General features: G+C 38.1%; 1 protein-coding gene and 1 long non-coding RNA gene across 2 annotated transcripts; one reads left to right on the top strand and one right to left on the bottom strand.

Moving 5' to 3' along the window:
- Nucleotides 1-550: 550 nt before the first annotated feature.
- Nucleotides 551-8,221, top strand: LOC146905201 (uncharacterized). The gene is made up of 2 exons (XM_085728483.1): nucleotides 551-1,450; nucleotides 6,668-8,221. The coding sequence occupies exons 1-2, from the start codon at nucleotides 551-553 to the stop codon at nucleotides 8,069-8,071; spliced, it is 2,304 nt and encodes a 767-aa protein (XP_085584609.1). The 3' UTR covers nucleotides 8,072-8,221.
- LOC146905202 (uncharacterized) lies at nucleotides 4,048-6,279 on the bottom strand. Its single transcript, XR_015018589.1, has 4 exons — nucleotides 6,061-6,279; nucleotides 5,764-5,827; nucleotides 4,743-4,911; nucleotides 4,048-4,452 (listed from the first exon to the last, which is right to left on the bottom strand). It is a non-coding gene; the product is annotated as an uncharacterized LOC146905202 (long non-coding RNA).
- Nucleotides 8,222-16,390: the final 8,169 nt, after the last annotated feature.

The raw sequence follows: 16,390 nt of genomic DNA, 5'->3' as shown, positions 1-16,390 counted from the left end.
AGATCCTGCAATGGAAGCCATGAAAAGACAGTTAAGGGAGTTGGCTGGAGAACTCCGTGAAGTCAAGGCTAGCCGTGGGAACAATGTCTCTGCTAAGGCTCGTGATATGTGCTTGGTATCCCGATTTGAGGTTCCTAAGAAGTTTAAGGTGCCAGACTTTGACAAATACAATGGATCTTCCTGTCCACATAGCCATGTCATTCGGTACGTCCGAAAGATGGCCAATTATGCAGACAATGATGCACTGATGATACACTGCTTCCAAGACAGCCTAGCAGAAGATGCGGCAGAATGGTACACTGGTTTGAGCAAAGACAATATCCATACTTTTGAGGAACTTGCTGCTGCTTTTGAAAGTCATTATGAGTTCAACACCCGTCTGAAGCCAAATAGGGACTCTCTTAAATCCTTGTCTCAGAAATCAGATGAAACCTTCCGTGAGTATGCCCAGAGATGGAGAGGGGCAGCTGCCCGTGTTTCTCCTCGGCTTGATGAGGAAGAATTAACACAGACATTCCTGAAGACTCTGAAGAAAGAATATAAAGAAAGAATGATAGTCTCTGCTCCAAACAACTTCTCCGACATGGTTACCATGGGAACTCGTCTAGAGGAGGCTGTCAGAGAGGGAATCATTGTTCTTGAGAAGGGTGAATCTTCAGCCAGTGCACCAAAGAAGTATGGTAATGGCCACCATAAGAGGAAAGAATCTGAAGTAGGGATGGTATCTGGTAACTCATCTGCAGCTGCTACTCAATTACCTCTGCCCTATCAATATATGCAATACTCTCAACATCCTTTCTTCCCGCCATTCTATCAGCAATATCCCCTGCCACCGAGTCAACCACCTGTGCCCGTTAACGCCATTGCTCAGCAAGTACAACATCAACCTCCTGCTCAACAACAACAACAGCAACAACAGGGTCCCCGACCCAGACCTTCTTTTCCACCAATACCTATGCGGTATGCTGAGCTGCTCCCAACTTTACTTGCTAAGGGACACTGTGTCACTAGACCAGGCAAGCCTCCGCCTAATCCATTGCCTCCCAGGTTCCGACAGGATCTTACATGCGAATTCCATCAGGGTGCTCAAGGCCATGATATCGAAGGTTGCTATGCTCTGAAATACATTGTAAAGGACCTGATAGAAAAAGGACGGTTGACGTTTGAAAATAGTGTTCCTCATGTTCTTGACAACCCACTTCCAAACCATGCTGCTGTTAACATGATTGAAGCTTTTGAAAGAGTCCCCGTTCCTCAAGAGGATCCCATATTGGATGTCCACAATGTTGTTACTCCCTTGGTACCGCTTCATGTCAAACTTTGCCAAGCCTCTTTGTTCAATCACGATCACGCTTCCTGTTCAGAATGTCTTCAAAATCCTATGGGTTGTTGTGAGGTACAAGATGATATTCAGAGTCTGATGGATGACAAGTACTTGATTGTCAGTGATGTATCACTACAAGAAAACTGTATTTTAGCGTCGGCCAAAAACCCACTCTAACAGGGCTAAAACCGACGCTAACACTGATTTAGCGTCGGTATAGCGTCGGGCTCGGGGGCAGGCTAAAAAACTCGAAGCTACTGGGTAGCGTCGGATTTTTGGACTCCGAGGCTAACATAGAGTCGGTTATGCCGAGTGTAATCCGACTCTAAAATGATCCGAGGCTATTAATTCCAGTAATTTAAAAGTCAACCAAATTAAGTAGAGTCTGCCGAACCGACGCTAAATGATTATTTTAGAGTCGGATTGGCAAACTCTAAAGTCAACATTGAAGTAGTCAACCAAATTTGTAGAGTCGGCCACTCCGAAGCTAAAGTCAATATTCGAAAGTCAATTAAAATTATAGAGTCGGTCTGGCCGACGCAAATTGGTTAATTTTAAAGAAAAAAGCCTGTACTTTATACCCTATTTTCCCCATTGTGCTAATAAACCGGTTAACACATCAAATCAGTTGTTTCATTAATTTGAACTTGTAACGTACTGATTTTTTTTAATGAATCTTGGTCAATCGGCAAAAACGATACACGTTACTAGTATACAATATATTATATTCTCCAAAATCAAAGTGTTTTGGTAAGGAGACATGAAATATATGGCAACCTGACACAAAACCAAGTCCTATCACTAATAAAAAGGTTTAAAATTAAACACAAGCATAAAATGTATGAAAATATCTATTGAATATTTGTGTTCAATGTTTGCGGATTACCCTACATTTTAACAGGCTTGACGAGCCGACCCATGTGGACTATCACGCCTTGACAGATCTAGCCTAAACGCATTTAGTGCATATAATATTAATAAGCTAGGATGCTTAAACTTAATTACAACAAGTTACCTGATGTAAAAACCTAGCACTAGTTAATTAAAATCACAACCTTTTTTAATGGTTTAATTTACTTTTATGGCTTTTTTCCTTCAGAAGTATATTCATATGCCTTCTTTAATAAATTGTTCAACTTAGAGTATAAACTAAAAGAATTCACCGTATCTAAAGGTTCAAATGATTTTTTTTATAGTTCTTCAAAAGTATATTCATATACCTTATCCAACCAAACACTAAATTAAAATCTCATGAAACTATCATACTCCAATTTAACCTTTAAACAAATTATAAATTAACTAGATATCAATAATCATTTATAACTCAGAACTGTCCAAATCAACTTTGACTGCATACCAGTATCTAGAGGACTCTAGATCATTATTTCTATTTGTTTTCACAAACAAGTGAACACAACACATAGCATCACACCCTAAGACAAGAAAACTTCTCACATTTGTCTCTACATTATAGGTACACAAAGAAAAAGAGGAAAACAAAAACGTCATTATAATACATTATGCCACAACTTGTATAAATCAAAGTACCTATATGGTGAAGTAATTGTAGAACACGCCTTCGTAACCTGTAACTCTCTCAGGTAGCTCTCCACTAACTTATCTGCCCTGTGTACAACAGACACAAAAAGTTCATATATATTACAAGCTTACATCACAAAAAAGAAGGAAAAAAATGAAAGAAAAAATTGTTAAAAGCTAACTGAAAAGCTGCATGCTGCAGACTCAAATGCTTTCACACCTGTTCCAAACTGAACACTGCATTTTAGGAAGTTATGTGTACTGGAAACCAGAAATGAACTGCATAGCAAGTGTGATAACTGTGATTATAATTCTATTCCATAGTCAATATGTGTTGCACAGTAATTTATTAGTTTTTAAAGTTAGCACTTACATTGAAAATGACATATATACTGAAGAAAGACAATGAGGAGTTTTCCCACAATGGATCAGTTCATGACTTGAACTGAAACTTCAGGTTCAAATGTCTTAAAATAACTTTGTAGGAGTCCAACATAGTTGTGTTTATAGCTAGTCCACCTATAAAGCACGGACATCTGACACGACATTAACACGGGCACATCTACACTGTTAATGTAAAAAATATAGGGCGTTGACATTGTTACATACATATTAATTTACTTACAAAAAAACTACATTGTCACCATAACTTACTAGCATATCTGACATGCAATCTCTCTTTTTTTTTTAATTTAAAATTTAAAATAACTTTAATTAAAAAATCCCTTGTGAATCATACTTCAGCTATATCACTTGTATTTTAGAAAGGAAAAGCAATAGAAATTATAGAATAAATCTGACTAATCTTTCTAATTATAATAACTCCTTACTTTTCTTAGTTAAACTAACAGGACAAGTTTTGTCATTAATATTATAGATAATATGAGAAACAAGAATCACAGAAACACATGTAATTATCTATACTCTACAAAATATTTTACCTTGTTAGTGCTCCTATAAACATACCATAACCCTTGGTCTTTAACACAAGAATCAACTAGACAAAGCCAACATCTCCAAACAAGCCAATCCATACTATACAAATCCACGAGGATTCGCATATGTTAGAAAAAAAGAATTCTGAGGTAAGTTTGATAGCAAGCTGTCACTAGCTCTTTAACGAATTGTGATAGCTTTTCAATTGGAAGAAGTAACTATGATTTTTCTTTTCTCTCAGGTACATAAATTAGCACACCAGTTATAAAGATATAACAAGGTAAAGATATAACAAGGTGATGGTCAAATATTAGTTTAAAAGAAGAATAAAAGCACAAACGCCTTTTTCTAGGGAACATATAGAGAATAGAAACTAGATTACTTTTCTATGTGGCATGGTTTTTATATAATAGTATGCATGGTAAAGGTCCACGTGTTTTTGTAGGTGGCTACATATATTTTACAAGGTTCACTTGACATTATTTCTACATAGATTCACTACTTGACATGATTAACAACAAATTTAGTATTATTCTCAATTAAATGTGGCTAATGGATTGAACCAAAACTTCATCAACAAATAAAAATAAGGATTACCTTGCAAATTATAATTGAACTCCAGCACTTTTGTATATACTTACATGATTTAGTACCTACACAACAAAGTATAAAACATTAAACCATGCCACATAGAAAAGTAATACACTACCACAAAACAAACAGAAGTGCTGAAATATAAATATACTTGGTTTATAGATGTCAATACATTAAAGGCTTCCTAAAATTGTTAAGCAAGCATGAATATAATTATACCCATCATGATTATTACTTTCAAGTATGTCAATCCTTTAAAGTCAAGCAAACAACATATGAAATCCAACATAAGAATAAAACTAGCACCAAGAAAAAACTAAAAGCTTAACTTTCAGTTTAATCCCTCAACCTTCAGAAGGTACTCTGGTAAGTCATGGCACTTGTAGTGTTTTAAAGTGTATTCCCCTCTGTCTTTCACTTTACCATAATCCTTGCATCATGGTATTCCTACATCGGTCGTCTCCACAACATTCTTCAACAAGTAATTGATCATCAAAACTCGTCTATCCCATCTTATACTGAAGTCATATATATTAAAAGATGAGAAAAAAATCATATAACATAAGACTGAATTCAAGTAACATAGTAGAATGTGTTTGTGACCGCCTTTTAAGACAACTCCAACCCCTACCTCACAAAAAGCTAGTTGAGTCATATATACAAAATATATAACTTATAGATGACTAATTAGTGACTCAAAAAATAGCAGGAACATACAACAGGTGGCAAACTCAACATACTCACAATAGTGGAAAATAAAGAAAACACAACTAGATCAACCCATCAACACCAACAGATAAATGCAACAAAATAAAGTACTAAAATAAATTCAATAGCAGCAAAAAACCAAAATAAAGGCAACAAAACCTATAGAAAGATACTCATGACAGTTGTAGCTTGCTCACTTATGCTCTAATGGATAGTCATTAGTTGCTCTCATGAAGAAGAATTAAAAGGAGATAGTCAATAGTTGGATACAATACTCTATAACAATCATGATAGGTTGGCTTTCAAAAGCGACAATTGATAAATTCAAGTTCTGGAACTTTCTACATATAGCAGGACATAAGAAGTCATCCGATTAATAAAAAAGGATTTTAGTATTCAAGACATCTTTATCCATAAAATCATATGCTCATACCATGACATGACTCTCAAAATTTTAGTATTCACATTTGATAGCTACTTTTCCCATTCAAAAAACCTTAAATTTAATTAATTTTTTTACATCTTTTGATTAAAGTTTGAAACTTCATTATGAATGTCAAAACCCAATAACAAAACAACACAACAGAACTGTCTATACACTATCACAAGCACTGATTAAGAAATTATAAAAAAAAAACCATAATTTGTCAAAGATGGCATACCTTTGTTGATGTAAGATGAAAAATTAGGAGACTGTTGATTGACCCAGCCCTTCTTGTAGTTAATCTTGCAAAAATAAACATCAATTTCAAATTTTGAGTTGAATTTCTAATTGAATGCAAATGAAATGCGTACGATTGAACGATGGTTTTTGAAACGGCGGTGAGTGAGGGAACGATAACAATTCACACATAATCACAACAAAAATCATGACAATATAATAAACTTATAAATAAGATCGAGAATTTCAATAGCCATTATCAACAAAAATGGAAGAAAATTGTTAGGGTTTTCATTACCTTGGGAAAGAGCAGTTGGGTTTCGTACATGGTGAAAGGGTTTTGTGAAGAAAGAGCAGTGAGAGGCTGGTGAAAGGGTTTCTGAACCTGAGTGAGAGGGCGATGGTGCGATAGTGAGACCCTTTTGTTAACGATGAAAAGGATTTGATGGTATTGAGTGAGTATAGATCTGGGTGACAAAGAAGGTTTCTGGGTGAGTGAGCTTAAAGGGATTTTAGATTTTTTAGATGAGTGAGTAGATAGATATATTTTATGATAAGTGATTAAATTTTTTGATGAGTAAGTGTGAGAGAAAAAAGAGGAAAAAAGTGAGGGTAGAAATTTGGGGTAATTTTTTGGTTGATTTGAATAAAATGAGGTGAAAATAATTTTATAAAATTAAATATTTATTAGTATAAATTGTAGAGTCGGATATGCCGAGTCTAAGTCTAATCTAAAAAGTCAATCCATTGGTCTACTATTATATAGCCTCGGTTGGGCCGACTCTAAGGTTTTCAAAATTAAAGAAATATTATAAATTAATATAGCCTCGGTTGGGCCGACTCTATATGGACGTTAATAGCGTCGGTGTCGGGGGCCGACGCTAAATTTGGAAGCTAAATGGCAGTTTTCTTGTAGTGTATGTGTGATTGTGCCAGTATTTCATGATTCCCCGGTTGAAGTTGCATCCCAGACAAGGAATGTTGAGCCCTTAGTGATCAGGTTACCTGGCCCAGTATCTTATGCCTCTACAAAAGCAATCCCTTACAAGTACAATGCAACCATGATTGAGAATGGAGTGGAAGTGCCTCTGGTGTCCTCGGCTACGGTTGATAACGTTGCTAGTGAAATCACAGCTCTGAGAAGCGGGAAAGTCCGTCCACCCTTGTTTCAAAGGAAGGTGGTTACACCTATTGCCACAATAACTCCACCAGTTGCTCCTCCTGTTGACAAAAATACCGGCCCATCAGGCCAATCTATTGAAGAGTCTAATCTGGACGAAATTCTGAGGCTTATCAAAAAGAGCGATTATATGATCGTGGACCAGTTGCTGCAAACTCCGTCAAAGATATCCATTTTGTCTCTGCTCATGAGCTCAGAGGCTCACAGGAAAATGTTAATGAAGGTACTGGAACAGGCCTACAGTGATCATGAAGTCTCTGTGGATCAGTTCGATGGAATAGTGGGTAACATCACTGCTTGCAATAACTTGGGGTTTGGTGACGATGAACTCCCCGAAGCAGGGAAACACCATAACTTGGCTCTGCATATCTCGATACACTGCAAGTCTGACATGATATCCAATGTGCTGGTGGACACTGGATCATCCTTGAATGTAATGCCTGAGTCTACACTGAGACAATTGAGCCATCATGGAATCTCTCTGAGGGGAAGCAGCTACTTGGTTAAAGCTTTTGACGGATCTCGCAAAGATGTTCTTGGGGAAGTAGACTTGCCAATTACCATTGGTCCGGAGACATTTCAGATTACTTTCCAAGTCATGGACATCAATGCTTCTTACAGCTGTCTCCTCGGAAGACCGTGGATTCATGACGCTGGAGCAGTCACTTCTACTTTGCATCAAAAGCTCAAGTTTGTGAAGAACGGTAAGATTGTCACTGTACATGGTGAAGAAGCATATCTAGTTAGCCAAGTGTCATCTTTCTCTTGTGTTGAAGCAGGATCTGCTGAAGGGACGTCATTTCAAGGCTTGACTGTTGAGGGTGCAGAACCCCAGAGGGCTAGTGCTAGCATGGCTTCATTGAAAGACGCCCAGAAGGCTGTTCAAGAAGGGCAAGCTGCTGGCTGGGGCAAAGTGATTCAGATTTTGGAAAACAGGCGTAAAGAGGGCCTTGGATTCTCCCCAACCTCCGGTGTGTCAACAGGAACTTTCTACAGTGTTGAGTTTATCAATGCTATTGCTGAAGATGCTGCTGAGAGTAGTTATGTGCCTACATTTGTTGTACCAGGAGGCACTGTGAGAAATTGGGAGGCCATTGATGTTCCTTTAGTCATGCATGCTTCCATGTAATGTGTCTTGTTGCTCATGTTTTTCTTTGTTTTCAAAATAACAATCCTTTCGCTCTGCCCAAGGCGAAAGTGATATCATTGTAAGGGCATGTTTGTTTCGGCATTGCCGTTATCAATAAAAGTTGTCGTCTTTCTCACGACTTTTTGTTTTTTACTTTTTAGTGCCTTTTTCTTGGAAATAATGGTAATGCCAGAAAAATAGGGGCGGCAAAACGGGTCTGACCCGCCGGGCCGGCCCGCTTAACTCGCTATTTTTGGCGGGCTGAGTCGAAGTTTTGAACTCGCTTTCTATAGTTGGCTCAGCTCGTCTCGTCTAGTTAAAATACGGGGCGGGGCGGGCCGACCCGCTTAACTCGTTGGAAACGGGATGGACACGGGGCGTGGCGGGGCGGTCCGCATAACTCGTGTTTCAATTTGTTATTTTGAGTCTTATTTTATGTTTTTGGATTTATTTTGGTTGTTAGATATATTTTGAGACTTATTTTATGCTTTTGGGTTTATCTAGGTTGTTGAGTTTATTTATTTTGAGACTTATTTTATAATTTAGTTGTTGGATTTATTTTACGATTTGTTTTAGGGAGATTAGTCACTTTAGTCTCTGAATAAGAAATGAGTCGTCACTTTAGTCCCTGAATGCAGATAAATTGCAAAATAGTCCCTGAATGTATACTATGTTAGTCAATTTAGTCCCTGAATGCAAACTTCGTTAATCAATTTAGTCCCTGAATGTAGACTCTGTTAGTCACTTTAGTCCTTGAAATTGACCAACAGAGTCTACATTCAGGAACTGTTTTGCAATTTCTCTGCATTCAAGGACTAAAGTAACTACTCATTTCCCATTCAAGGACTAAAGTGACTAATTCCCCTTTGTTTTATGTTGCGCATTTGCTTTATTTTGCTATTAGTTTTTTTTTTTTTGAAGAAAGAAAGCTATTAGTTATGATGTTGAATTCGACAATGATAATTATCTTGTTTTTCACAAATTTACTTGCTACCTATTCTTTTACGATAAAAGCAACATAGTTTTTTTTTAACAATTAAGTTGTAAAAAAAATTTTAAAAAAAAGTTTTTGTTTGGCGGGCCGGCCCGCCAACTCGCAAACCCGCCACTAAACGGGGCGGGGTGAGATTTTGGACTCGGTTACAAAATTTGACTCGGCTCGTCTCGTCTCGTTTTTAGTGGGATTAGACGGGGCGGGCCTAAATGGGGCGGGCCGGCCCGCTTTGCCATCCCTACAGAAAAAACCAAAACATTTGTTATTTTCTTATTAATTTCAAAAATCTGCATGAAAAACTTTTTCTAAAATCATCCCTATCATATTATGCAGATTGAACCATAATAAACCCGTTGAACACAGTGACCCTATGGTTCCTCCAAATTTTGAATTCCAGGTATATGAAGCTGAAGATGAGGAAGATGATGAAGAGATACCGTATGAGATCACTCGACTGCTTGAGCAAGAAAGAAGAGCCATTCAGCCTCACCAGGAAGAGATTGAGCTTATCAACCTGGGTACTGAAGAGAACAAGCGAGAGATCAAGATTGGTGCTGCACTTGAGCCAGAAGTGAAAAGGAAAATTATTCAGCTTCTCCATGATTATCCAGATGTCTTTGCATGGTCCTATGAAGATATGCCGGGTCTAGATCCCAAGATTGTGGAACATCAGATACTGACAAGACCTGAATGTCCTCCTGTCAAGCAGAAATTGAGAAGGTCTCGTCCAGACATGGCTCTTAAGATCAAGGCTGAAGTGCAAAAGCAAATTGATGCGGGTTTCCTCATGACAGCTGAATATCCTGAGTGGATTGCCAACATTGTACCAATACCAAAAAAAGATGGGAAAGTTCGAATGTGTGTTGATTACAGAGATTTGAATAAAGCCAGTCCGAAGGATAACTTCCCATTGCCTCATATTGATGTGCTTGTTGACAGTACTGCTCAATCTAAAGTGTTCTCTTTTATGGATGGTTTCTCCAGTTACAACCAGATACGAATGTCTCCCGAAGATAGAGAAAAGACGTCCTTCATTACTCCATGGGGAACGTTCTGTTATAAAGTGATGCCGTTTGGCTTGATAAACGCTGGTGCTACCTATCAAAGAGGTATGACAACTCTGTTTCATGATATGATTCACAAAGAAATTGAAGTATATGTTGATGATATGATTGTGAAGTCAAGGGATGAAGAGCAGCATGTTGTGTATTTGAAAAAGATGTTTGAAAGACTGAGAAAGTACAAGCTGCGGTTGAATCCTAACAAGTGTACATTCGGTGTACGATCTGGAAAGTTGCTTGGCTTCATTGTCAGCCAAAGGGGCATCGAAGTTGATCCTGACAAAGTCCGAGCCATCAGAGAAATGCCGGCCCCTCAAACTGAAAGGCAAGTCAGAGGTTTCCTCGGACGTCTGAATTACATTTCAAGATTCATATCTCACATGACTACTACCTGTGGACCAATTTTCAAATTGCTCAGAAAGAATTAGCCTGTTGTATGGAATGATGAATGCCAGGAAGCTTTTGATAGCATTAAAGAATACCTGTTGGAACCACCTATCCTTGTCCCGCCAGTGGAAGGAAGGCCTTTGATTATGTATCTGTCAGTATTAGATGATTCAGTGGGTTGTGTTCTCGGTCAACAAGACGAGACTGGTAAGAAAGAGCATGTTATCTACTATCTGAGCAAGAAGTTCACCGACTGTGAGACTCGGTATACGATGCTTGAAAAGACTTGTTGTGCTTTAGCTTGGGCTGCCAAACGCCTGCGTCATTATATGGTGAATCATACAACTTGGTTGATATCCCGAATGGATCCAATCAAATACATCTTTGAAAAGCCTGCTGTCACTGGAAAGATTGCACGTTGGCAAATGTTGTTGTCTGAATATGATATTGTATACAAAGCTCAGAAAGCAATCAAGGGAAGCATCCTTGCTGAACATCTCGCTTGTCAACCTCTTGATGATTACCAGCCAATAAAGTTTGATTTCCCTGATGAAGAGATTATGTACTTGAAAGCAAAGGACTGTGAAGAACCACTAATTAATGAAGGGCCGGATCCCAATAGCAAGTGGGGATTGGTGTTTGATGGTGCTGTTAATGCTTATGGTAAAGGAATTGGGGCCATTATTGTAACTCCACAGGGGCACCACATTCCTTTCACTGCTCGAATAACTTTTGAATGCACGAACAACATAGCTGAATATGAAGCATGCATCTTGGGCATAGAAGAAGCCCTTGATCTGAGAATTAAGCACCTTGACATCTATGGAGATTCTGCACTTGTTATTAATCAGATAAAAGGTGAATGGGAGACCCATCATGAGAAGCTGATCCCATACCGTGACTATGCCAGACGCCTGTTGACATACTTTACCAAGGTTGAGCTGCACCACATCCCCCGGGATGAAAATCAGATGGCTGACGCTCTTGCCACTTTGTCTTCTATGTTTCGTGTAAATCACTGGAATGATGTGCCTGTAATCAAAGTGCAGCGTCTTGATAGACCCGCTCATGTGTTTACTATTGAAAATATACCGGATCAGGCTGATGAAGATGTGAATGATAAAAAGCCCTGGTATTACAACATCAAACAATTCCTGCAGAATCGTGAATATCCACCTGGTGCCTCCAACAGGGATAAAAAGACCTTGAGAAGATGGGCTAGCAAATTCCTTCTGGACGGAGAAATCCTATACAAGAGGAACTATGACATGGTCTTGTTGAGATGTGTTGATAAACAAGAAGCTGAGAAGTTGATGCATGATGTACATGATGGTACTTTTGGGACCCATGCTTCGGGTCATACTATGTCAAGGAAACTGTTAAGAGCCGGCTATTACTGGATAACCATGGAGCGTGACTGCCACAAACATGCCAAGAGATGCCACAAGTGTCAAATTTATGCTGATAAGATTCATGTGCCTCCACACGCTCTCAATGTTATATCTTCCCCATGGCCTTTCTCTATGTGGGGCATTGACATGATCGGAAGAATTGAACCAAAAGCTTCCAATGGACATCGTTTCATTCTAGTGGCAATTGACTATTTCACCAAGTGGGTTGAAGCTGCTTCCTATGCAAATGTGACCAAGCAAGTGGTTGTCAAGTTTATCAAGAATAACATCATCTGTCGATATGGTGTCCCCAACAAAATTATCACCGACAATGGTTCCAATCTGAACAATAACATGATGCAAGCTTTATGTGAAGAGTTCAAGATTGAACATCACAACTCTTCTCCTTATAGACCTCAGATGAATGGTGCAGTTGAGGCCGCTAACAAGAACATCAAGAAGATTGTTCAGAAGATGGTCACCACTTACAAAGACTGCCATGAGATGCTACCGTTTGCCTTGCATGGTTACCGTACTACAGTACGCAGTTCAACCGGGGCAACCCCTTTCTCTTTGGTATATGGTATGGAAGCAGTTCTCCCTCTGGAAGTGGAGATTCCATCTCTTCGAGTGATCATGGAAGCAAAATTAACTGAGGCTGAATGGTGTCAAAGTTGGTACGATCAATTGAATCTAATTGAAGAGAAACGTATGGATGCTATGGCTCATGGACAGTTGTATCAAGTACGAATGAAGAATGCTTTCGACAAGAAAGTCCGACCTCGAGAATTCAAGGAAGGCGAACTTGTATTGAAAAGAAGGATAAGTCAGCAACCCGACCCAAGGGGCAAGTGGACACCTAACTATGAAGGTCCTTATGTTGTCAAGAAAGCTTTCTCTGGTGGTGCTTTGATTCTCACACACATGGATGGTGTTGAACTCCCAAATCCTGTTAATGCCGATATAGTCAAGAAATACTTTGTCTAAAAAGAAAAGAACAGCGTGGTAGGTCGAAAACCCGAAAGGGCGGCCTAGGCAAAAATGCGCTTCCCGGTGGATCGAAAACCCGAAAGGGCGATCCAGGCAAAAGTTAGGGACAAAAAATGGATATGAAAAAGCTCGCTGAGATTGTACGCAACTCAGGCAAGAATGAGCGCCTCGATGAGCCGAAAACCCGAAAGGGCGGTTCATGCAAAAATGAGGTTGACAATAAAAGACAAGTAACTATATCTGGCAAATCACCGTCACCCCTTGGGGCATCCGCAACTGTCAATGATCGTCTTCATCAGAGGCTTCTGTACTTGTGAATTCAAAATTTCTATGAAATGTAGCGGTCATCGTGTTCAATGTATCACCAACCAATAAAATTACCATTTTCCAAGCTTTGTAAATCTGTGAAGTCATGCCTTTGGCTGGCTCTCACTCTTCTACATCAATTTGAGCCTGTGCTATTTGTTTGAAACTCTATTTTTCTTTCTACTTTCAATGCTATATATACAAAATATTTCTTTTCCACTTGATAATGTCAATGTCTGAAACAAACATTTTGAAAATTAAGAAATCTTTTCTGTCTATTTTGAAAGCAAACCTGAGCAACAGGGTACACTTCAATGAAACATGCATGAATAAATGAATGTCAATGTCTATTTCAATACATGTTACAAGCAGGTTACTCCCCAGGATGATCTGTGGTCAATGGCAAGAATGAAAAAACAGAATGAAAATGAAAAAGAAAAATGAAAATGAAAACAAAAGCTCGCTAAGTCGAAAACCCGAAAGGGCGGCTTAGGCAAAAATGAGCACCCCGCTGATTGACAACCTATGAAGGCAATTCAGGCAAAAATGGGGCAATGAAAAGAATATTATTCCCCGGTGAATCGAAAACCCGAAAGGGCGGTTCAGGCAAAAATGGGATTGAAAAATGAAAGAATGAAAAATATTGAAAAGCATTGACCACAGATGCGAACATCCAATGTTTTCCCAGCACTGACACGCCTAGCAACGGCGACCTGTATCCAAGACCCTTCCAAAGGTCCCTCCTTTACAAGACTTATTGCCCTCAGCCATGGTTTCGATACGTCTCTCAACGACGGTCTATCCAAAGAGGTTCTCCCCTGTGAATATGTTGCAGCACGAGCCACTACGTGCCCAATCTTCCAATGTTTTGTCTTCCTTTGTGAAACTTCTCTGTCAAGTTACAAACCAATCATGCATTCCAAGCATTCATACGTGCATAACCATGCATTTTATGTGCTCATACATTCAATAATCTTGTTATACCATACATACATGCTGCATTTCCAATTTCAACTTTCAATTCAGTTCAATTTCCACTTTCAATTTGAACCAACATTCAATTTACAATTCAACTCACTTCCAATTTCAATTCAATCTCAATTTCAATCCAAATCCAAACTGCAACTGTCAAACTCGTTTTCAATCTCAATTTCAATTCCAACTGTCAAATTCAATTCAATTTCAACTGTCAAATTCGATGCCATCTCAACTCTCCAATCTCAACTTCAAATCATTTCAAATCTCAAATTCGATGCAATCTCAACTCTCAAACCTCAATTTCAATTCAATCCAATCTCAATTTCAGTATTCAACTTAATTCCAATTGTCAAATTCAATCCAATCCAATTTCAACCTTCAATTTCAATTTCAAATGTCAAATTCAATCTCAATTTTCAATCCAATCTCAATGTCAATTTCAACTCTCAATTCAATGTCTACGTCTCTGCTCAATCTCAACTTTCAATTTCTCTTTCAATGTCAACTTTCAAATTCAATTCAAATCAATGTCAATTCGCTCTCAATTTGTTTTTGGGCCAACAAAAATTGGTCATGTCTATCTTCAAACCAAGTCGATGACAATTTACCCTCAATTGGTATCTTGTTAAATCCAATTTCCAATTTGTATCTTGTTACTGGTCAAGTGACTAGTTCGATCCAAAGAACAACTTGTACCTGATTATATACCTATGCTCCCGGTCAAACGACAAGTTCGATCCAAAGAACAGTTTGTACCCAGCTTATGCTTTGTTATCAGTCAAACGACAAGTTCGATTCAAAGAACAGTTTGCACCTACCTGCATGATGTGGTGATGATCCAACGGCAAGTTCGACCCAAAGAACAGTTTGTATCTACCCTTTTGTCTATATCTCCAGCCAAACAGCCAGTTCGATCCAAAGAACAGTTTGTGCCTACCTATCTGTTTGTATTTTCAATCAAGTGTCAAGTTCGATCCAAAGAGCAGCTTGTATCTACCTATATGTCTATGTTTCCGGTCAAGTGCCAAGTTCGGTCCCAAGAACAGCTTGCACCTATCTCTTGCTTTGTTTTCTCTTGGTCAAGTGGCTAGTTCAATCCAAAGAACAACTGGTACCTTATTTTCTATCCCTTGGTTCGTCTACCCTGTCAATGTCCACTTGGATCCCCAGTGACGTGACATGTTCCATAGACTCCAGTCGTTTGTCTTGCATTCATAATCAAAGTATTGCATGGCATTCATGTTTTTGAAAATCTGAAAACGTATTTTTATGTCCAAAAGCAGTGCAAATGTTAATATTTAAGTATCTTCGTCCCGTCAAATCAAAGACTTCGTCTCTTGACTCTCCGGACAAAGAAACTTAAATAGGGGCAGCTGTTATACCCTAATTTTGGACCTAAAAATACTAGCTCAATTCTCCTTTTCTGGTATTTCAAGTCATTTGATATGTCTCTGAACAATTACACCTTTCTTTGCATTTTATTTCAATATTATTTGCAAAGTTCACATAGAAGGGTATTTTAGTCATTTCCTATGTTAAAATTTCTTTCAGTCTTTGAAAATATTTTGAGTCCTTTCAAATAGTTTGAATAAGTCTTCATTTCAATTCTATGTCAAAATCCATTTCAAAAATTGCATTTGAAGTCATTATGAGTCAGTTTTGCCCCTAGGGGCATTTTAGTCTTTTCAAGTGTCAAAACTCTGTTCAAATCTTAAAAAGAATTGTATCTGAGTCTTTCAAATTGGTTTAAATAAACTTTTGCTTCAATTCTCTGTTAAAAACCCATTTTAAAATTTGCATCTAAGTCATTTTTAGTCGTTTTAGCCCTAGGGGCATTTTGGTCATTTCACACAAAATTTGGACAGAGAGAGGTTACTTTAAAGTACCTCATTTAAGTCATTGGTTCATTTTAGTCCGTTTTGTCAATTTTAATCGTTTCACTTTACGTTTAGTCAATTTTACCAATTTTTAATTCAATTTTATTTTTTTTTATTATTATTATTGCACTTTAGCCCTTTAATTTCTAAAATTTGCACATTAGTCCTTTTGTTACTTCTTTTTTTTTAGTCCTTTAATTTTTAATAATTGCATTTTTTGGTCCATTTTTTCTTCTTCTGTCCTTTAAACATTTTTTAAATTTGCAATTAAGTCAGTTTGTCCAAAATTTGCAATCTGGTCCTTTTAGAAATTGCAGGTCAACCCTCAAAAGTTT

This window comes from Medicago sativa, chromosome 7 (genome assembly GCF_051527215.1).
Source record: "Medicago sativa cultivar Bolivia chromosome 7, Bolivia_mono, whole genome shotgun sequence".
In the NCBI taxonomy this organism is placed as follows: domain Eukaryota; kingdom Viridiplantae; phylum Streptophyta; class Magnoliopsida; order Fabales; family Fabaceae; genus Medicago; species Medicago sativa.
This window is presented reverse-complemented; position numbering and strand designations above follow the sequence as displayed.

Coding starts and splice junctions, on each gene's coding strand:
- LOC146905201 (XM_085728483.1), top strand. CDS start 551: ATGATAGTCTCTGCTCCAAACAACTTCTCCGACATGGTTACCATGGGA. Junction 1,451..6,667: donor AGTACTTGATTGTCAGTGAT/GTATCACTACAA, acceptor GCTAAATGGCAG/TTTTCTTGTAGTGTATGTGT.